Source organism: Sus scrofa, chromosome 11, assembly GCF_000003025.6.
Source record: "Sus scrofa isolate TJ Tabasco breed Duroc chromosome 11, Sscrofa11.1, whole genome shotgun sequence".
NCBI classification, from domain to species: domain Eukaryota; kingdom Metazoa; phylum Chordata; class Mammalia; order Artiodactyla; family Suidae; genus Sus; species Sus scrofa.
In genome coordinates, this window is record NC_010453.5 from 25,694,788 (window position 1) to 25,716,606 (window position 21,819).

Here is a 21,819-nt window from a genome sequence, read left to right on the forward strand (position 1 = left end):
TCTTGTGGACCAGCCGCTGCAGCTCCGATCTGACCCCTAGCCTTGGAACTTCCATATGCCGTGGGCCTGGCCCTAAAAAGACAAAAAAAAAAAAAAAAAAAAAAAAAAAAGAAAGAAAGAAAACACTAAAATAAGTTAGAAAAAAGACTGAGCCCACCGGCTTTAGGAAGGCAGAGAGAGAACAGCAAGACAGCGCCCGCCTACCTCCGTCCCCCGGAGAGTGTCACAGCAGGTCCCTGCCCCGCAGACCAGCATTGTCAAAACAGCAAGTGAGTCCCTTTCACAGAGAAGCCCGGGCACTTTTCAAAAGGCTGCTTCTGGCTGGGCCCTAGGGCCTGTGGGCTTGCTGACCTTCAAAGCCAGATGTTTTGGGTGTTTGCTCAGGTGCAGATCTTAAAGTTTGGGGTGCCAGTGCGGGATACAGACCCTTCCCTCCTTGGTGAGAAGCTCCAGGTGTTTTGGGTTTTTTTCCTTCTTTTTCTTTTTTGTCTTTTTAGGTCTGCCCCTCAGGCATATGGAAGTTCCCTGTCTTGGGGTCTAATGGGAGCTACAGCTGCCAGCCGACACCACAGCCACAGCAACATCAGATCTGAGCCACGTCTGCAACCTACACCACACCTCGAGGCAACGCTGGATCCTTAACCCAAGGAGCAAGGCCAGGGATCGAGCCCGCAACCTCATGGATACTAATCTGATTCGTTTCCACTGCGCCACAATGGGAACTCTTTCCCATTAGTTCTTGTATGCTACTGCATCCTTAGAGCCCTCAGTATATTATTTACAGTTGTTTTCAATTCCTAGCCTGATAGTCCAACATTCCTGCCATGTCTGGTTCTGATACTCACTCCATGTCTTCAAATTGTGATTTTGCCTTTTAATTTTTCCTTGCCGGCTGGACATGATGTGCTGGGTAAAAGGAACTGCAGTTACGGAAACGAATCTGACTAGGAACCATGAAGTTGCGGGTTCGATCCCTGGCCTCGCTCAGTGGATTAAGGATCCGGCATTGCCGTGTGCTGTGGTGTAGGTCACAGACGATGCTGGGATCCTGCATTGCTGTGGCTGTGGTGTAAGCCAGTGGCTACAGCTCAGATGAGACCCCTAGCCTGGGAACCTCCATATGCCATGGGAGCAGCCCTAGAAAAGGCAAAAAGACAAAAAAAAAAAAAGTTTTTTATTTGTTTTTGTTTGTTTGTTTGTTTTTTCCTGTTTCCCTTCCCCTTTGATGTGACAGAATTGAGAGAGAAAGGGCTGGAGTTAGTATTTTCCTTCTCCCGCTACAGTTAAGTGGAATTGGGTGTTTCTCTTCAAGTCGGGCTCTTAGAAGACCCAACAGGTGAAGCTCTGATGAACTAGTTTCTCCTGAGAACAGACCTCGTTAAGAGAGCAGATTTTTCTGGTATCTTTCAAAAGGACTCCTCATCCCCTTTCCCTTCGGAAGCAGGAGGGGGGTTTTTCTCCCATGTTTACTGGGAAAGCTGTCTAAGCGCCTTAGTCATAGGCTCCTGCGCCCCTTTAACCGGGTCCTCTGCAGTTTTTAACAAGTTTTTCACTCCAGAGGTGTCGGCACTGAGTTTCCAGCAGTTTGTCAATTACATTTCCGCTCTTCCTGCCACGGCATCTGCTCCTGGGTCTCTGCTCCGGTAAGACATTGCTTCCTGCCTTTCTCTCTGATCTTGGGAACAGCCGTGGGCTGAGCGTCTCCTCTTTTCTGGATCCAAGGAGAGTTGTTGATATTTGGCCTGTTCAGCTTTTTCAGTTGTTGTGGGGACAGGTTGGGGAGCTTCCAAACCTCCAAGCCGTTTCCATGAGAAACGGCCACGGTTATGCTTATTTTAATTGTGAAACATCAGCTACGTGTTGTACCCACGCGTAGGTTGTAGCAGGATCGGTGATTAGGACACAGTGTGAGATCCCTTCCGCTTGGGGTCAAGGTTGGTCTTTTGGTGGTGTCTTTTCGACAAGATTGAATCTTTGATTTGAAGGTCGCGTAAGGGCTGTGATGGGAAAGAAAACCTGAGTTGTTGATACTAAATATGAGGTATATAACAGTTGTAGCAGTTTTTAAGGATAGATGTTAGATTAGATCAAATTGGGGTCATTTAAGGTCCAGGAGAAGTAAAGAATCATCATTGGCCTGCTGGTATTATTTCATAGTGTGTAATTATTCACGGGGAATGATCAGTGTAGACTGGAGGGGGAGGATTTGAGAATCATGAGGCCCCAGCAAGAGACTGGGCAGGTTGAATGCCTCAGAGAGTTTGGCTGGTTTGCATGTAAGAGCATTGGTGGCCCGTCAGGGCTCAGCAGGAACGAACCCAACTAGTATCCATGAGAACATGGGTTTGATCCCTGGCCTCACTCAGTGGGTTAAGGAGCCGGCATTGCCAAGGGCTACAGTGTAGGTTGTAGATAAGGCTCAGATCTGGTGTGGCTGTGGCTGTGGCTGTGATGTAGGCCAGCAGCTGCAACTCTGATTCGACCCCTAGCCTGGGAACTTCCAAATGCCATGGATGCAGCCAAAAAAAAAAAAAAAAAAAAAAAAAAAAAAAGGCAAAGAGCATTGTTGGCCTGCTTTATGTTTCCAGAGGATTGAGGGTAGTCAAGATAGTGACATTTTTGTAGCAGCTGAAGCACTTGTTGAATATCCTGATAAACCTTACTCTTTTTTTTTTTTTTTTTTTTTTTTGGTCTTTTTGCCATTTCTTGGGCTGCTCCCACAACATGTGGAGGTTCCCAGGCTAGGGGTTGAATCAGAGCTGTAGCCACTAGCCTACGCCAGAGCCACAGCAACACAGGATCAAAGCCGTGTCTGCAACCTACACCACGGTTCACGGCAACACCGGATCCTTAACCCACTGAGCAAGGCCAGGGACCGAACCCGCAACCTCATGGTGCCTAGTTGGATTTATTAACCACTGAGCCACTGAGTTATTAACCTTACTCTTGAAATGAGTTTCTCTGTCTCTAGAGAGGAACAAAGGGACCCCCATGTAGGGAAAATTCTTTCTGGTACCTGCTTAGCTATAGTTGTGATTGGAGAAAACACTTCTAACCATCCCCCCAAACAAGGATATTCATGCCCTTTTTTGTGTGTATTAAAAGGGAAAGGGGGAGTTCCTGCTGTGGCACAGTGGGTTAAGAATCCAACTGCAGTGGCTGGGGTTGCTGCGGAGGCAGAGTTTAATTCCCGACCTGGGATCAGAGGTAAAGGATCCAGCGTTGCCTCAGCTGCAGCATAAGTGGGACCTGTGGCTCAGCTTCAATCCCTGGTCCAGGAGCTTCCATATGCTGTGGGTGCAGCCATAAAAAAATAAGAATCATACAATTTTTTAAAAAGGGAAAAGGGTGGCGTTCCTGTTGTGGCTCAGAGGTAACGAACCTGAATAGGATCCATGAAGACTTGAGTTCGATCCCTGGCCCTGCTCAGTGGGTTAACAGATCCGGAGTTGCCATGAGCTGGGTGTAGGTTGCAGATCTGGCGTGGCTGTGGCTGTGGTGTAAGCCGGCAGCTGCACCTCCGATTGCACCCCTAGCCTGGGAACCTCCCTATGCCGCAGGTGCGGCCCTAAAAAAGAAAGGGAAAAGGGTAATTTGTAATTGAAGGGGTCCAAACGGAGGAGCACAGGTTTCAAAGCACAGACATTGAAGGAGAGTCCCGGTTTGGGGAGCTGCCCCTATGGCACATGGAGGTGCCCAGGGTAGGGGCCGAATCGGAGCTGCAGCTGCCGGCCTACGCCACAGTCAAGGCAATGCCAGATCGGAGCTGCCTCTGCAGTCTACACCACAGCTCAGGGCAACGCCAGATCCTTAACCCCCTGAGCAAGGCCAGAGATCAAACCCGCATCCTCCTGGATACTAGTCTGGTTCATGACCGCTGAGCCACAACAGGGGAACTCCTGCATTTTGCTTTTAGAAACCTTATGTCTGCTGTGGGCAAAAGCTTGGGGTAAATGAACTGTCAAAATCCGGCGAGCAGGAAAGAAGGCCGTCTCTGCGCTGGAAAAGGAGAGGTTCAGGAAAAGGTTAAACTTCTCAGGTTTGCTTTTAGGGCCATGGAGGGACAAGCACTCCTCTGAGGCATGTGTCTAGTCCATGTGTCTTGTTGACTTTTCCATGCGATGGTTAAAAGAGCTTGTGAATCAGGGCGAAGGGATGTTGCGGGGGTGGGGGTGGGGGTGGGGGAGGGCAGAACCTAAGCTGAGGACTGTGAAGTGAGCTGTGTTGGAGGGAAGGTAGACTGGAACAAACCCACTGGGGTTAGGATCTAAAAAAAACCCAGGCTTAACTCTGTAATTGCTGGCACAGGTTGAATTAGCCAGTATCCTTTACCATTAAGATGCTTTGCTGCGGGGGATCAGAGTCTTACAGGGGGTGTCAAGAAGGCCTTGACTTAGGGAGTGGTCTAGTGATTCGGGCTTGGTGCTTTGTCACCACTGCGGCCCAGGGTTCAATCCTTGGTCTGGGAACTGAGATCCCACATCAGGCCACTGTAGGCTGCCGCCAAAAAATAAAGAAAAGAAAAGAAAAAGAAAGGTAATTAAAAAAAATAAGGCCTTGAAGGATAGAAAATTCTGGAGGGCTTTTAGTTGTAAGTATGTTGTGGTCATCTTGGGAATGGCATTTCTTAAATACATATTTTTTTTGTCTTTTGTCTTTTTAGGGCCATGTCCATGGCATATGGAGGTTCCCAGGCTAGGGGTCGAATTGGAGCTGCAGCTGTCAGCCTACACCGCAGCCACAGCAACGCCAGATCCAAGCCACATCTGCGACCTACACCACACCGCTCATGGCAATGCTGGATTCTTAACCCACTGAGTGGGGCCAGAGATCAAACCTGAATCCTCATAGTTCCTAGTTGGATTCGTTTCCACTGCGCCACAAGGGGAAAGCCTTATATATATATATATTTTTTTTTTAAAGTCTGACAAAGCAGATTTTTAAAAAATTTTTTTAAATCATAGTTCATTTACAATGTTCTGTCAATTTCTGCTGTACAGCAAAGTGATCCAGTTACACACACACACACACCACACACACACACACACACACACACATTCTTTTTCTCACAGTATCCTCCATCATGGTCCAGGAGTGGCATTTCTGCTTTCAGAGGTTCAGCTTCCCAGATTTGGCCTATGTCCATGCTGGGAGCAGCCACAAGGGAGTCGGGTATTTTAGTTAATAGAGCTTGTACTCAAGTGTTGGGGGGGTTTTCACAGGGGCAAGGAAGTCTGATGGTCCATGAGAAACCTAAAAGTACAAAGGTACATAGGCGTGGGGTCTTGGGAGAGCATCTGCTGATATTCCAACCAGAAAGTAAGCTCTTCCCAGAAAGTTTATTGAAATAATAGAAGCTGAGCAGAAAATAAGGCCTTCTGGTAAGAGATCCTAGTGAGGCTCAAAGAGGTTTAGACAAAGATAAGTCAGGGGGTAGATGATCAAGGCCCATGCAGGCATGGTCTGTGTACTCCGAGAGAGTATAATGGAAAAATAAAAAATAAAGCTAACAGCCTTTAGGCCTGTACTTTGTTATGTTCCATAGACTGGGTGACTTTTTTTTTTTTTTTTTTTTTCATATGGAGGTTCCAGGCTAGGGGTCCAATTGGAGCTGTAGCCACCAGCCTACACCAGAGCCACAGCCACTTGGGATCCGAGCCGCATCTGCGACCTACACCACAGCTCATGGCAACGCCAGATCCTTAACTCACTGAGCAAGGCCAGGGACTGAACCCTCAACGTCATGGCTCCTAGTCAGATTCGTTAACCACTGCGCCACAACGGGAACTCCTCCTGGGTGACTTTTAAACAAATTTATCATCTCGCACTTGTGGAGGCAAGAACGTCAAGATCAAGATACCAGTAGGGTTTGTTCCCTTTGTAGCTCAGCAGTAATGAACCCGACAGGTATCCATGAGGATGCAGGTTTGTTCCCTGGCCTCGATCAGTGGGCTAAGGATCCAACATTGCCATGAGCTGTGGTGTAAGTCACAGATGTGGCTTGGAGCAGATCCCAAGTTGCTGTGGCTGTGGGGTAAGCAGGCAGCTACAGCTCTGATTCGACCCCTAGCCTGGGAACTTCCATATGCCACAGGGGCAGCCCTAGAGAGACCAAAAAAAAAAAAAAAAGTCAGTTAGTTCCTTCTGAGGGAAGGATCTGTTCTAGGCCTTTCTCCTTGGTTTGTAGATGGCCTCTAGGTCTGTCCACATTGTTCCTCTATGCAGTCTCCGTGTTCCCATTTCATTAGGACATTAGTCATATTGGATTAGAGCCCCCCCCATGACCTTAATTTAACTTGATTACCTCTGAAAATTATCTCCAAATAATATCACATTCTGGGAGCTCCCTGGTGACCCCGCCAGTTAAGGATCTGGCATAGTCACTGCTGTGGTGCAGGTTCAATCCCTGGCCCAGGAACTTCCTCGTGCCACAGGCATGACCAAAAGAAAAAAAAGAAAAAAGACAACACATTCTGAAGTAGGAGAGGCTGGGGTGTTAGTAAGTTTAGGAGAACACAATTCAACCCATAAGGAACTCCCTTTGTGGCTCAGCAGAAATGAACCCGACTGGTCCCCATGAGGATGCGGGTTCGATCCCTGGCCTCGCTCAGTGCGTTGAGGATGGGGTGTTGCTGTGAGCTGTGGTGTGGGTTGCAGAGGCAGTTTGGATCCGCTGTGGCTGTGGCTGTGGCAGGATCCACAATCAGGAGATAGTGGACTGATGGTAAAACAGACAGTCCTTGGAGACTGGCAGTTTGAGATGTGCTGAACATATTTTCTTATTTTTCAGCTTCCTCATACCAAGCAAAGTAAGTGGACTCTTTGATAGAAGTGATGTTACAGGCGTTCCCGTCGTGGCGCAGTGGTTAACGAATCCGACTAGGAACCATGAGGTTGCGGGTTCGGTCCCTGCCCTTGCTCAGTGGGTTGATGATCTGGCGTTGCCGTGAGCTGTGGTGTGGGTTGCAGACATGGCTCGGATCCCGTGTTGCTGTGGCTCTGGCGTAGGCCGGTGGCTACAGCTCCGATTCGACCCCTAGCCTGGGAACCTCCATATGCCGTGGGAGTGGCCCAAGAAATAGCAAAAAAAGACAAAAAAAAAAAGAAGTGACGTTACAGCCCCAAGATTCCAGGGCACCTTGTAGATAAAGACAGATTTAGGAAGATTCCAAGGGCCTAAAAGGCCGCTGGAGTTGTACGTTGTCCTGAGTCAAATTCTGCCATTCTGGGAGGAAATGATCTGAATTTTTATCTTAGTGGTGAAGCATTTAATTCGTGGGGATCTTGAAGAATGTCAAGAAGTGGGTTGAGAGTTTCCCAAAGGACAGATCTTCCTTGACTTGTGATTGGGTTCTGACCTAATGAATCCCAATAAGTTGAAAATATCCTAAATCAGGAGTTCCCATTGTGGTGCAATGGAAACGAATCTGACTAGGAACCATGAGGTTGCAGGTTCGATCCCTGGCCTCACTCAGTGGGTTAGGGAGCCGTCGTTGCCGTGAGCTGTGGTGTAGGTCACAGACGTGGTTCGGATCTGGCATGGCTGTGTCGTAGGCTGTCACTACAGCTCCGATTTGACCTCTAGCCTGGGAACCTCTATATGTCGTGGGTGTGGCCCTTAAAAAAAAAAAAATACACACACACACACACACACACACACACATATATCCTAAGTCAAAAAATGCATTTATTGGAGCTCCTGTTGTGGCTCAGGGGGTTAAGAACCTGACTATTATCCACCAGGTTGCAGGTTCCATCCCTGGCCTTGCTCAGTGGGTTAGGGATCCAGCGTTGCCCCAAGCTGTAGTATAGGTTGCAGATGTGGTTCAGATCCCAAGTTGCTATGGCTGTGGCACAGGCAGGCAGCTGCAGCTCTGATTTGACCCCTAGCCTGAGAATTTCCATATGCCTTGGGTGCACCCTAAAAAGACAAAAAGCAATAATAACAACAAAAAACCCTGGAGTTCCTGCTGTGGTGCAACAGGATTGGATGATCTCTGGAGCTCTGGGGCACAGGTTCAATGGGTTAAGGATCTTCCATTGTCACAGCTGAGGCTTAGGTCACAATTGCAGCTCAGATCTGATCCCTGGCCTGGGAACTCCATATGCCTCCAGGTGGCCAAAAAAGAAAAAAAAAATGCATTTAATACACCTAACCTATCATGGACAGTTATCTGGAATACACAGATCAGGAGCTGGGCTCCACCCCAAAGTGCCAGACACCAGAGCAGCACAGGGACTCAAAGAGCCCCAGGACCTGGGCCAAGGAGGTGCAGGCCAAGAGGTGGGCTTCTGATTTCAATCAAGTAATGGCACCAAACTGTCAACGCCCAAAACTAAACAAGGAAGGAAACTGCATTTATTCAGATTTTTGCAATTATGGAGTACAGTTCGGATCCAAAGGCAGGGTGAGCTTGCTTTAGACTGTTAGTGGGAGATTTAGACAAGCTACAAGAAAAGAGTGGCTTACAGTTAGGGTTGCTTTTATAGCTAGGGAACGTCTCGGTCAGCTGATGAGGAAACATGTATCTTGGTCTCTAACTAGTTTGGGCGCATTTCTAATCTCAGTTAATCATTCATGAGACAAAGGACTGGAAGTTAGAAACCCTGTGTCTGGCCTTGTGGCAGGTTCAGGCAAAAAGTGGAAAGGTCTGTGTTTAACCTTCTTGTGGGTAAATAAGAGAATCTTCTGTTAAGCCTTATGGTAGTCATGAGAAAAGAGTGGACAATGACACTTCTTTAAATCATATGGAAAAAAGGTGGTTTGCTGTGGTTACCTTATTTCCAATGGGAAAAGGATAGGAAGATTTCCAGGGAGGGGGGAAAAAAAAAGTGAAGGGATGTCAATTATCGCTGTTTTCCTGTGTCACAGGGATTAGGTAAAGGTTAACATTGTCACTTTCAAGGTTAAATTTTTCCCTTATGATCCGGTTGTTTGGATAGCACGTGTTGAAAAGACTTTCCCTTCCCCATACAATTTGTTGCTGCCCCTGTTTTGGTTTTGGGGTTTTTTAATTTTTTAATTTTTATTTTTTCCATTATAGCTGGTTTACAGTGTTCTGTCAATTTTCCACTGTACGGCAGGGTGACCCAGTCACCCATACCTGTATTCAGGTTTGATGTTGCTGCCAGTGTTATGACTGCAAAATTAGAACTGCAGTTTCTCAGTGGCATTAGTGACATTTCAGGTGTCTAAGAGCCCCCTGTGGCTCAAGGCTATCATACTGGATAACACAGATATAGAACATTTTCGTCATCCCAGAAAATGTTATCAAAAAACACGGCTGTGCCTAATAAATATTTTGCATTTTTGTGACAAGCAACCTCAAGCAAATAACACTGGTAAAGGTATGCATGAAAAAGTTAAAACTCAATGACTAAGCACAATTTATTTTGAGGATTTTTATACTGAGACAATGTTGATAAATACAAATACAAAAACACTTTCGTAAACATAGACTGGACCAAACTAAATCAAGTGATTGTTTCGGCATGTTATGATGCTGAGATTTCAGGATCCTGCACAGCACAAGCTCTCTTTAATATTTTTATTGAGAATCCTCTTTCATAAGGAGAACTCTAAATTCTTCAGTTGATTTGGGGATGGTGGTGAAAGGAGCTGTACTGGACTAGTTATAAACATTCATATTAAGAGAATTAATGAAAATACTTAAGCACTAGTTCTAGAACATGAAATACGGACTGGTGAGACCACCAAAGCCACTATAAATATTCTTGATTTGAGTATTTGAGGCAATCCGTACATCCTACTGAGACCACGATTTCATGGCCCTGCAGATATTGCTGAATATTTAAAATATGATCACATCCTTCAGAATTTTCCCAGAGAGGCAAGTCTGCAAAGTCTAAAATCTTAAAACGCTGAAAACACCAAGTGCTAGGGAAGATGTGGAATGATAGGAACATCATTAATTGCTAGTAGATTGCAAAATAGTACAGCTACCACTTTGGAAAACATTTTGGCAGTTCCTTACAGAGCTAACCACAGTATCTACTATACAATCCAGCAGTCACCCTCTTTGCTGTACACCAAAATGATTTCAAAACTTATGTCCCTGAAAACACCAACACATGAGAGTTTATAAGAGCTTTATTCACAATAGGCCAAAATTCAAAGCAAACAAAGTATTATTCAGTAAGTGAATGGGTAGGTAAACCGATATATCCATAAGATAGGATATTATTCAGGGATCCAAAGAAATGAACTATCAAGCCATGGAAGGACATGGAGGAATCTGAGTTGAATATTGCCAAGTGAAAGAAGCTATAGTAAAGGCTACACACTCTATGATTCCAACTATATAACGTTCTGGAAAATGTAAAACTAGACAGTAAGAAGATCAATGATACCCAGGGGCTGGGGGGCAAAGAGGAGGCGGCATGTATAGATCTGAACAGAGGATTTTTAGGACCGAGAAACTATCCCGTATATCACTACGACAGGTACATGCCATAGAACATTTTTCAAAACCCATAAACCTGTACAATACCAAGAGGAAACCCTAATATAAACTACATGCTTTAATTAGTTGATGTATCAGTGTAAAGTTCATCATTTGCAGCCACAGTGTATGCTAACGCAAAATGAGGTAAACAGGTGAAACTGTTGTGAGGGGCTGGAGTATAAGGGAGCTTCCTGTGGCTTTCTGCTGGATTTTTCCACTAAACCTAAAACTGATCTTGAGATCTATTTATTACAAAAACAAAAAAACAACAAAAAAGTATCTCTGCATAAACCCGCAGGGCTTTTTGCATTTTTCTACAGGCGCATGATCGAATGAGAGAGTGCTTCGTTTTTCATAAATGCTAGAAGCTAAAACGAATTGAACCTTTATATTTTGGGTATTGCGTAAGTACTTTCTTCTACTAATCAACAAATATTTATTCCGAGCAAGGATACCCAGCCTACGCAATTTATGCGTATACTGCCTACGCAACTTATGCGTACATCGCCTACGCAATTTAATCGTCACACAGCGCTAAGAAATACCATCGCTATTAATGTTTCAAAAAACAAGAGACAGCTCTGGGACAGACAATTAATAAATGCCAGAATGGGCATTTAATCTGAATTCTAAGCCCCAAATTCGAAACCTTAAAACCGTACCAAAGAGAATTAGCGATTTCTAACTCCATCATTTGAAACAATGAACGGCCGACAAATCTCGCGACATTACTGAAGCTACTACTACTCCCAACATGCAAAGCGGTTTCCGTGCCGCAGACTGTGCCGCAGCCTATGCCGCAGCACATGCCGCAGCGGCCACAGCGGCCGCAGCGCCCGCAGCGCCCCGGCATTCCTTGAGGCGCGAAAGGCAACCTGGGAGCTGTAGTTCTTCTGGACACCGACTGGTATTGCCAGCGCGGCCGCGGCGGATCTCTCGCTTGCAGCCAGTAGGTCCTGTGAGGGCGAGTTGAGGCGGAGAAAGGGCGTGGAACTGGAAACGGGTGAGTCCGACGCGGTGTACGCGATAAAGGGAGGCGGCACCGCGGTGTAGGGCTGACTTAGATAAATGGACCAGTGCTGCAGTCTCTCCGGAGACACTGCGATCTTAGCGTCAGCGAGAAGAGGGTGAGGAGGCGCCCGAGCCCGGTCTTTGCACCCGTTCTCGCCCTCAGCTCCCTACCAGCATCTCCACCATGCAGTCCCGGGAAGAAGCTTCGCGCTCTCGCCGCCTCGCCAGTCCCCGCGGTGGAAAGCGGCCTAAAAGGGTTCACAAACCCACGGTTTCGGCTTTTTTCACGGGGCCGGAGGAGTTGAAGGACACGGCCCATTCCGCAGCCTTGCTGGCACAGCTCAAGTCCTTCTACGACGCGCGGCTCCTCTGTGATGTGACCATCGAGGTGGTCACGCCTGGCAGCGGGCCTGGCACGGGCCGCCTCTTTCCCTGCAACCGTAACGTGCTGGCCGCCGCGTGTCCCTACTTCAAGAGCATGTTCACCGGCGGCATGTACGAGAGCCATCAGACGAACGTGACCATGCACGACGTAGATGCCGAATCCTTCGAGGTGCTGGTCGATTACTGCTACACGGGTCGCGTGTCCCTGAGTGAATCCAACGTGGAGCGCCTTTACGCGGCCTCGGACATGCTGCAGCTGGAGTATGTGCGGGAAGCCTGTGCCTCGTTCCTAGCCCGCCGCCTTGACCTGGCCAACTGCACGGCCATCTTCAAGTTCGCCGACGCCTTCGGCCATCGCAAGCTGCGGTCGCAGGCCCAGTCCTTTATCGCGCACAACTTCAAGCAGCTCAGCCAGATGGGTTCGATCCGCGAGGAGTCTCTGGCCGATCTGACCCTGGCCCAACTGCTGACTGTCTTGCGCCTGGATAGTCTGAACATTGAGCATGAGCAGACTGTGTGTCACGTTGCGGTGCAGTGGTTGGAGGCGGCTCCCAAGGAGCGGGGTCCCAGCGCTGCCGAAGTCTTCAAGTGTGTCCGCTGGACACACTTCACCGATGAAGATCGGAATTACCTGGAAGAGCTGTTGACCAAACCTATTGTGAAGAAGTACTGTCTGGACCTTATGGAAGGAGCCCTGCAGATGCGATATGGTGACATGTTGTACAAGTCTCTGGTGCCAAAGCCAGAGAGCAGCAGCGCCTGCAGCAGCAGCAGCAACAACAACAACAGCAGCGGCGGCGGCAGTGGCGTTGGCTGCGGCGGCAGCAGCAGCAGCTGCTCTGTTGTATCTGTGGCAGAAAATCCACCCCAGAGGCTGGGTGTGTGTGCCAAGAAGATGGTGATCTTCTTTGGCCATCCCAGAGATCCCTTTCTGTGCTGTGACCCTTACTCGGGGGACATTTACAAAGTGCCATCACCTCTGACCTGCCTTGCTCACACCAGGACTGTAACCACCTTAGCTGTCTGTGTCTCTCCTGACCACGACATCTATCTGGCCGCCCAGCCCAGGAAAGACCTCTGGGTGTACAAACCAGCCCAGAATAGTTGGCAGCAGCTGGCAGACCGCCTGCTCTGCCGGGAGGGCATGGATGTGGCCTACCTCAACGGCTACATTTACATTTTGGGTGGGCGGGACCCGATCACCGGAATTAAACTGAAGGAGGTGGAGTGCTACAGTGTTCAGAGAAACCAGTGGGCACTGGTGGCTCCCCTGCCTCATTCTTTCATTTCCTTTGACCTGATGGTGATTCAGAACTATCTGTACGCCCTCAACAGCAAGCGCATGTTCTGCTTTGATCCCAGCCACAACATGTGGCTGAAGTGTGTGTCTCTGAAGCGCAACGACTTCCAGGAGGCCTGTGTCTTCAATGATGAGATTTACTGCATCTGCGACATCCCAGTCATGAAGGTGTATAACCCGGTGAGAGGGGAGTGGCGGCAGATTAATAACATTCCCCTGGTGTCGGAGACCAACAACTACCGGATTATCAATCACGGCCAGAAACTGTTGCTGATCACCTCGCGCACCCCGCAGTGGAAAAAGAACCGGGTGACCGTGTACGAATATGACATTAGAGGAGACCAGTGGATTAACATAGGTACCACATTGGGCCTCTTCCAGTTTGATTCTAACTTTTTCTGCCTCTCGGCTCGCGTGTATCCTTCCTGTCTCGAACCCGGTCAGAGTTTCCTCACGGAGGAGGAAGAAGTCCCCAGTGAATCTAGTACGGAGTGGGATTTAGGTGGGTTCAGCGAGCTAGACTCTGAGTCAGGGAGTTCAAGTTCTTTATCCGATGATGATTTGTGGGTTCAGGTAGCCCCTCAGTGACCTGCCTAGGATGGGCGGTTGGTTCCAGATTAAGTTGAAACACTGAGGTGTTGGTACTGCTTTGGAAAGTTATCTTAACGAGATACCCTTTTCCTCTGCTGGGAAAAAAAAAAAAAAGTTGATTAATTTCAGGTTTGGTTTAGAAAGGGTATTGTTTGAAATACTAATGTAAGTTAATGTTACCGAATTTAAACATGAAAAGAAATCACCCTATTTAATAATTTACTGTTCTGAAAGTCCAGTGTTGATTTAACTGTTAAGTATTTTTATGTTTGATCACGTTATAAGTCAGTTGTAATCAATAGTCTTCTATGATTAAACCTTACATTCCGTCTTGTGCCGCAAGTACTTCAACTTGAATTTTAATTTCTACAATAGAAAACTGATTGGATAGGAATTCCTTGAGAGGGTTGGAAAGCATATATTTTCCTTCAGATCAGTGTAGTAGGTTTCCAAAATGTTAAACTAGTGGGTTTTTACAAAATGTGTTCTAACTTAACTATAGTCTGCTAAGTTTTAGTTCAGTTTTCTCCTCTGTTGTGGAAAAAAAAAAATATATATATATATGTTTAATGTGACCGAATGGTGATTTCATTTGTGATTATGTACCAAATGCCATAAGCTCACTGAAAGTAAAAACGAAAAAACCAGGATTCTACTTACTCTTTGACAAGATATTTCAGTTTTCAATCTGTAGTATAACATATGTATTTGCAAATAGTGACCATATTTTCCATCTAAAAAAGCCCATTCCAGTAGTGTCACCCATCACTGAAAAACGTTACAAAAAAATGCAGAAAACAGCAACTTGGTGTGTAGGTTCATACTTTTAATCTGTGCTTGATCCATGCTTCATTGAATCGGAGGAGTAATCCTTTTCTTCACTGGACATGATGGTGAACATTTTTATCCATTGTCTTAAAAAGTTTATGTGATTCTTAAAATATTTTTGGCTGTACAGTTTTGGTGTTTGATCTTAGGTGATTTGTCAACAAGATGTGATTATTCTTTCCTGTTTTGTGAGGTAAGATTGGTTTTGAGAGTACGTATCAGTTAAGAACAGTATTTTATTGAAATCACTAGTTATTGTGTCTATCAACTCTGAAATCAAGTGCCAGCAAAGAATTTTAAATCTTTCAGTTGTGTACAGAACTGTTTTGTGTAGCATTGAGATACTCTGTCAGTTTTGTAGGTTGCTAAATGTTATTATCAGCTTAAAGGTATTTTTCTATTAAAAAGTTTACAGTTAAATAACACAAGTGGATGATAGCATTTGGGGCCCGTAGTGAAAGTATATTTCGTCTAAAAGATTTCTCTATGCAGTGGTGTACATGGCTATTTTATTATGGTATTTGTATCTGTTCTGTGTTTCTCTGAACCAAGCTCCAGTCTTTGTTTCTCTCAGCATATGTAAGGGAAAGAAGGTCCAGAAATAGAGAAAAAGTCACACAAAGCTGACATTGCTAAAGACAGGAAGACTTACGTGCTTACCTTTTGAGGGTTTATTAGCTAAGAGTTGTCATGATAACCTGTCCGTGAGGGTTTATCAGGTAGAGTTGTCATGATACCCTGTACATCATAAGTGACCAGATGCTTTTGGTGTATAACTTTTTCTATACACAAAATGATCTCTCTGAATCTTCAGTCTTCATGCAGTTCACCTGCTAATTCCTCCTCTGTGTTTATTCTCTCGTGACAGAAGGCTCACATTTCTTATACACCCTGGCAGAGTACAGAGGAATTTCATCTCTCCAGTAGGGAACTGAAATTTTTTTTTTTTAATGGAAATACCATGGATGAAAATGGAGAGAAAGACAGAAAAGGAAAAGGTATTAAAAAAAAAAAAAAAGGTGACGGTATTCTTAGCCATTTTTGATGGGCCATTTGAAGAGTCTTCAGAACATTCCTCTTCACCATTTTTCAAGAAGTAAGATGCTTGCTTCTCCTGCCAGTATATGTTCCCTCCAAAGGGCAAACATGCTTTTCGTTGCCTAAGGATAAATTTTGTTCCCTTTGACAGCAGGGTTGTCGTAAGCACTGTACTTAACACAAAGCTGTTTCTCAATAGTGGGTTCGTGGGTTTTGGTTTTTGGGTTTTGGTTTTTGGGGGGTTTTTTTTTGGCCAACTTTTTCTTCACCAGTAACTTCTTGTTGATAGCATTTTCTTTTTGTCCGACGGAACTAGAGCAGTGATGATCTCAACCAGATTATCCACCTGCAGAATTAAGGTATGCAACGGATTGATAAGAGACAGATTCTCCAGTTGTCATTTTCAGCCTTTGCGTTAAAACCTACGCTAACTAGTAGTAGTAACATCTTGGGTTACAAAGAGGTTTTCTTGGGAAGAATTTTTTGGTTTCGTGATATATCTGTGAATTAGAAAATAGCTGTTAATCATTATTTTATGGATAAGTGATTTGTATGTGATTAGTTACAAATAAAACATACTAGAACCCAGGCTTTTTGACTTTTTAATTTATTCCTTCTGCTAAACACAGAAAACCCTTGCTCATACAGTGAATGACAGCTAGCAGTGTTGAAATCCCTTCTTGACAGGAAAGCACCCTTGTCTCTGTTTTCCAGTTAATCAGCACCTCTTTTAGCAGATATGTTTGCAGGACTCCCTTTGTAAGATTTCGAGTGATCTTAATTATTTTTTGTGTATGTTCCCAGAGTCCGAAAAGCTCATAAAGGACCCCAATTTTTACAAGTTCTTTTAAGTTCAAATGATAAGTGCTAGTAGGATTTCCCCAAGGATGAAGTAGAAATTGTTGTACCTGAGCTCGTAAAGAATTTGGAGAACGCTTTTGATCTGTTCCCAAGAAAAAGGCCGATGTCATAACATCCCTGAAATTGTAAAAGTGTGACGACTTCTGAAGCTCATCAGACCCGAGATAAGAGCACCTGTGAGAGTCTCTCCTCCCCACCCTTATTCCAACTCACTTTAAAGGAACATTTATTATAGCAAATACGATAAAGCAGGGACGTACTAGGAGGCAACATTCCTTATAGAAAATATAACTATCATACAAGCCTAAAAGCATCAGTGTTATTTTTAGAACCAACAAGAAGGGGACTCCCTGTAGGGGTTTAGCAGGTTAAGAACCCAACTAGTATCCTTGAGGATGTGGGTTTGATCCCTGGCTCCGCTCAGTGGGTTAAGGATCTGGTGTTGCGGCAAGCTGAGGCACAGGTCACAGATGCAGCTTGAATCTGGCGTTTCTCTGGCTGTGGCATAGGCCGGCAGCTGCAGCACCAATTCGACCCCTAGCCTGGGAACTTCCATATGCCACAAGTGTGGGTAAAAAAACCAACAAGAGGGTTCAATACATACATACCAATTGCTTTTTTTGTTGGGTTTTTGTTTTTTGCTTTCTAGGGCTGCCCCTGCAGCATGTAGAGGTTCCCAGGCTAGGGATCGAATCAGAGCTGCAGCTGCTGACCTACCCTGTAGCCACAGCAACGCTGGATCTGAGGCACATCTGCAACTTACACCACAGCTCAAGGCAATGTCAGATCCTTAACCCACTGAGTGAGGCCAGGGATCGAACACACATCCTCATGGATTCTAGTCAAATTTGTTTCCATTATGCCATGAAGGGAACGTACCCGATTGTTTTTTTAATAATATAAAAAAACCAAAAAATACTGTTCACAAAAATTGCCTAACTTCAGAATACCATGGAGGCAACAGGTGTGTGTGGCATAGGATAAGGGCCCATTCCTTTACTCTGAGCCATTTGTCACTCGGATCTGTTTCATCAAACTTCAACTCCTCATCTTTAAGCTTGAGGACTCAGCATGGTCCAAGGCACAGGGGAAGGAGGGAAGAGATACGGTATAACATTCCATCTATACCTGAGACATACTTTGTCCTGAAACAGCCTAGTCTGTGGGGAGTCACCTGCCTCTAGTAGAGTCACCAGTTTGCATTCTCACCTGTAAAGCCAAAATAGCTGCTTAGAGCCATCATATCTCGATCAGGAATATTCTTTTGAGCAAACTCTTCATTAATCCTGGGAAAACTAGTTTAAAAGGACTGTGTAAGTGTTATGCAAAGTATTTCTTCCGAAACAGGTATGTTTGTGCCTTGAGGAAAGAAAAGAGCCTAGACTCTCAGTTGTAAACAATATTACCATAATTTAGGAGCTCCCAACATGGCTCAGTGGTTAATGAACCCAACTCGTATCCATGAGAATATGATCCCTGGCCTCACTCAGTGGGATCATAGCGTTGCCTTGGGCTGTGGTGTAGGTCACAGATGCGGCTTGGATCTGGCATGACTGTGGCTGTGGTGGAGGCTGGCAGCTCCAGCTCCCATTTGACTCCTAGCCTGGGAACCTCCATACGCTGCAGGTAGGCCCCCAAAAGACCCCCCCAAAGGAATATATTTAGATCATTTCAAGAAAGTAAAATAGAAATTTTTCGTATATTGTAACTGAAAAATTCACCCATGGCACTCACTTTGGGTACAGCCTGATCCATAGTCTCAATGTCTTCAGGGCTTTCTTTGTACAGAGAAGACAGCTTGGGGTAACATTTTCTCCCTACTTTGTACATACAGGTGTGGTTGTATGTAATAGAGACCCATAATTGTTTTAAGAAGTTGATCCTATAAAAATCCAACCTGTTATGTTATCCCTTGTCTAGAAAGCAGACTGAGGGAGTTCCTATTGTGGCTCAGCGGTTAACAAACTTGACTAGTATCCGTGAGGATGCCGGTTCGATCCCTGGCCCTGCTCAGTGGGTTAAGGATCCAGTGTTACCATGAGCTATGGTGTAGGTTGTAGACGCAGCTCGGATCTGGCATGACTGTGGCTGTGGTGTGGGCCAATAGCTACAGTTCAGATTCTTCCCCTAGCCTGGGAGCCTCCATATGCCTCAGGGGCAGCCCTAAAAAAACAAACAAACAAAACAGAAACCAAAGTGGACTGAGGAGTTCCCGGTGTGGCACAGTGAGTTAAGAATCTGGCATCATTGTGTCGGGGGGGGGGGGGCAATGAGGATTTGATCCCCAGCCTGGTGCAGTGGGTAAAGAATGGCATAGATGGTAAAAAGATGGCATCTGCATGGCACAGGTCACAGGTGCCTCTCGGATTCGATCTCTGGCCAGGGAACTTCCATATGCCACCGGGGTGGCTGAAAAAGAAGAAAAAAAGAAAAAGGAAAGTTGACTAAGACCCAGGCTTTTCTGTTTTCTCGTTCTGCTGCCTTTGGGTGTTGTCCTGACCCATGTAGTCCAGGCTGGTTCAGCCTTGTGTCTACATTCCAGCCCTCAGAGGGGAGGAAGGGCAGGGGAGGGCATGACCCTTGTCTGTCAGAGAAGTTTGTGTATTGCTTCAGTCACGTGACATTGGCCAGCTCTTAACTACATGGACATACCTAGCTGCAAGGGTGCCTAGGAGAAGGAGTCTTGATTCTGGGTCAACACATGTCTAGTTAAACTTCGGGAGTTCCTTCTTGTGGAATGGGAGGAAAGGATATCAGATGAAACAGCAATCTCTATCACCTATGTCAGGCCAGATTTTGTCCCATGGCCACCAGAATGATAAAACACCATCCCAGGAGCTACTGCATGTCAGGACAACATGAGCCAGGCTTCCTAACCCAGAAAGCTCTGTGGGATCTTGCTGCTGCTCTTTACAGCAAAGGCAAGGGTGCTTCATCTTGCTTTGATTAAATAAAGCCTCCTAGGAGTTCCCGTCGTGGCTCAGTGGTTAACGAATCTGACTAGGAACCATGAGGGTGTGGGTTCGATCCCTGGCCTTGCTCAGTGGGTTAAGGATCCGGCATTGCTGTGAGCTGTGGTGTGGGTTGCAGACCCAGCTCGGATCCCGCATTGTTGTGGCTGTGGTGTAGGCCGGTGGCGACAGCTCTGATTGGACCCCTAGCCTGGGAACCTCCATATGCCGCGGGCGCGGCCCAAGAAATGGCAAAAAGACAAAAAATAAAAATAAATAAATAAATAAAGCCTCCTAGACTAAGGCTGTACTGGTATCCTAGATCATGAGTCAAAGACTAGTGTTGGCATTATATCATGGAATGTTCTAACTTCCTAAAAGGAAAGGAAAGAGCAATGAAAAATGGCTCTGTGTAATCGATGGCAGTATTAATTATCTGAAACAACAAACATTGGTTCTATTTAAAATACGAGATATTGGAGTTCCCGCTGTGGCTCAGTGGTAATGAACCTGACTAGTAGCCATGAGAACTCGGGTTTGATCCTTGGCCTCGATCAGTGGGTTAAGGATCCGGCGTTGCTGTGAGCTGTGGTGTAGGTTGCAGATGCGGCTCAGATCCTGTGTGGCTGTGGCTGTGGCAAAGGCCGGCAGCTGCAGCTCCGATTCGACCCCTAACCTGGGAATTTCCATATGCTGCGGGTGTGGCCCTAAAAAAGGCAAAAACGTTAAAATATGAGATATCAATTACTGACTCATGATGAAAACTGGAAATCTCCTAGAGCAACCTAGGTTTTTGGCAACATTCTAGCATTTTCTGTGCCTGGATCATCTTTGCAGTGCTGTGTGCCTGTAACCTACACCTTGCCCTCTCTGTTAACAGAGGTAACAGCCACCATCGTCTATTCAAAACTTAGTTTCTTACCAAAGTCTTATACTAACTTCAGATTAATCAGAGTTTGTGCAGTGTACCCTTAGGGCATCACCTTTTGTGTTTGTAAAACCTTCAAAACGCTACCAGAGAACGTATCCTTGATTCTGTCTATTATGTCACTTTTATCATCATTTTCATTACAAATATGTATTTGGAGTTCCCGTCGTGGCTCAGTGGTTAATGAATCTGACTAGGAACCATGAGGTTGCAGGTTTGATCCCTGGCCTTGCTCAGTGGGTTAAGGATCCGGCGATGCTGTGAGCTGTGGTGTAGGTCGCAGACACGGCTCGGATCCAGCATTGCTGTGGCTCTGATGTAGGCCGGTGGCTGCAGCTCCGATTGGACCCCTAGCCCGGGAACCTCCATATGCTGAGGGAGCAGCCCTAGAAAAGGCAAAAAGACAAAAACAAACACACAACTCCCCCCCAAAAAAAACACACTCAAGCAACCCTTATTTTCATATGGAACCCTAACCTCTGGCAGCAAGTGAAGAGTAAGTAATGCTTCGGTTAGTAGATGTATTTCTATTAGTACATCAATGAATAATGGAAGACTTCAATTTTCTATTTTCGTCTTTTTAGGGCCACACCTGTGGCATATGGAGGTTCCCAGGCTAGGGGTTGAATCAGAGCTGTAGCAGCCGGCCTACACCACAGCCACAGCAACACGGGATCTGAGCTGCGCCTGCGACCTACACCACAGCTCATGGCAACGCCAGATCCTTAACCCATTGAGCGAGGCCAGGGATCGAACCCGCACCCTCATGGTTCCTAGTCGGATTCGCTAACCACTGAGCCATGACGGGAACTCCATGACAAGACTTTTGATGTATGCTGTGACTTGGCTCTTCCTACCAGACGCTGCTTGTTTGGCATCTCAGTCCCATTGCTTTTCTGTACGGCCTCCTCACGGGTGGCAATTATTCCCCTTATTGCCTTGTTCATGCTTTATTACATGTCTCCTTACACTAAAATGCATGCTTATCGTGGAGGGCCCATGTCTTATCTTTTTCCACAGCTCCTCACATAGTCCCAGACCCTTCATCAGCATTCAACGAATGTTTGTTGAACAAAGAAATAAATGTATTTGGTGCTTGTTTGCATTTATATGAGAAACACTTGCATTCAGAGCCCTCATCTTTTTGTCAATTTTCCAGCTATGAGGGAGAGCTATTATTAAACTCTTTTGTTCGGTTGTCATAGCAACCCGCTGGCCTCCAGAGCTACAGGTTATTTCTGATGGGCATATTCTCCTAGACAACCAAACGCTCAGGGTTTTCAATTATGGAATAATGATGCTATTATAAATCACATTCCTGACACTATATTTCTCTATCTTCTAAAAAGATGGCAGAGAATTAGAACGGAAATAAATCTGTTCAACTCAACAAAGGCGAGGGGGAAAGAAAGCAATATGACTCATATCTCCTCCCTCGGTCCTTTCATTTTTCTTCCAAGT

The 21,819-nt window shown here is 45.9% G+C and overlaps 1 protein-coding gene across 1 annotated transcript; it reads left to right on the forward strand.

The window, feature by feature from the left end:
* Nucleotides 10,146–16,207, forward strand: LOC100154105 (kelch repeat and BTB domain-containing protein 6). Its single transcript, XM_001924950.6, has one exon. It carries the CDS (start codon nucleotides 11,662–11,664, stop codon nucleotides 13,747–13,749), a length of 2,088 nt encoding a protein of 695 aa, XP_001924985.5. The 5' UTR covers nucleotides 10,146–11,661; the 3' UTR covers nucleotides 13,750–16,207.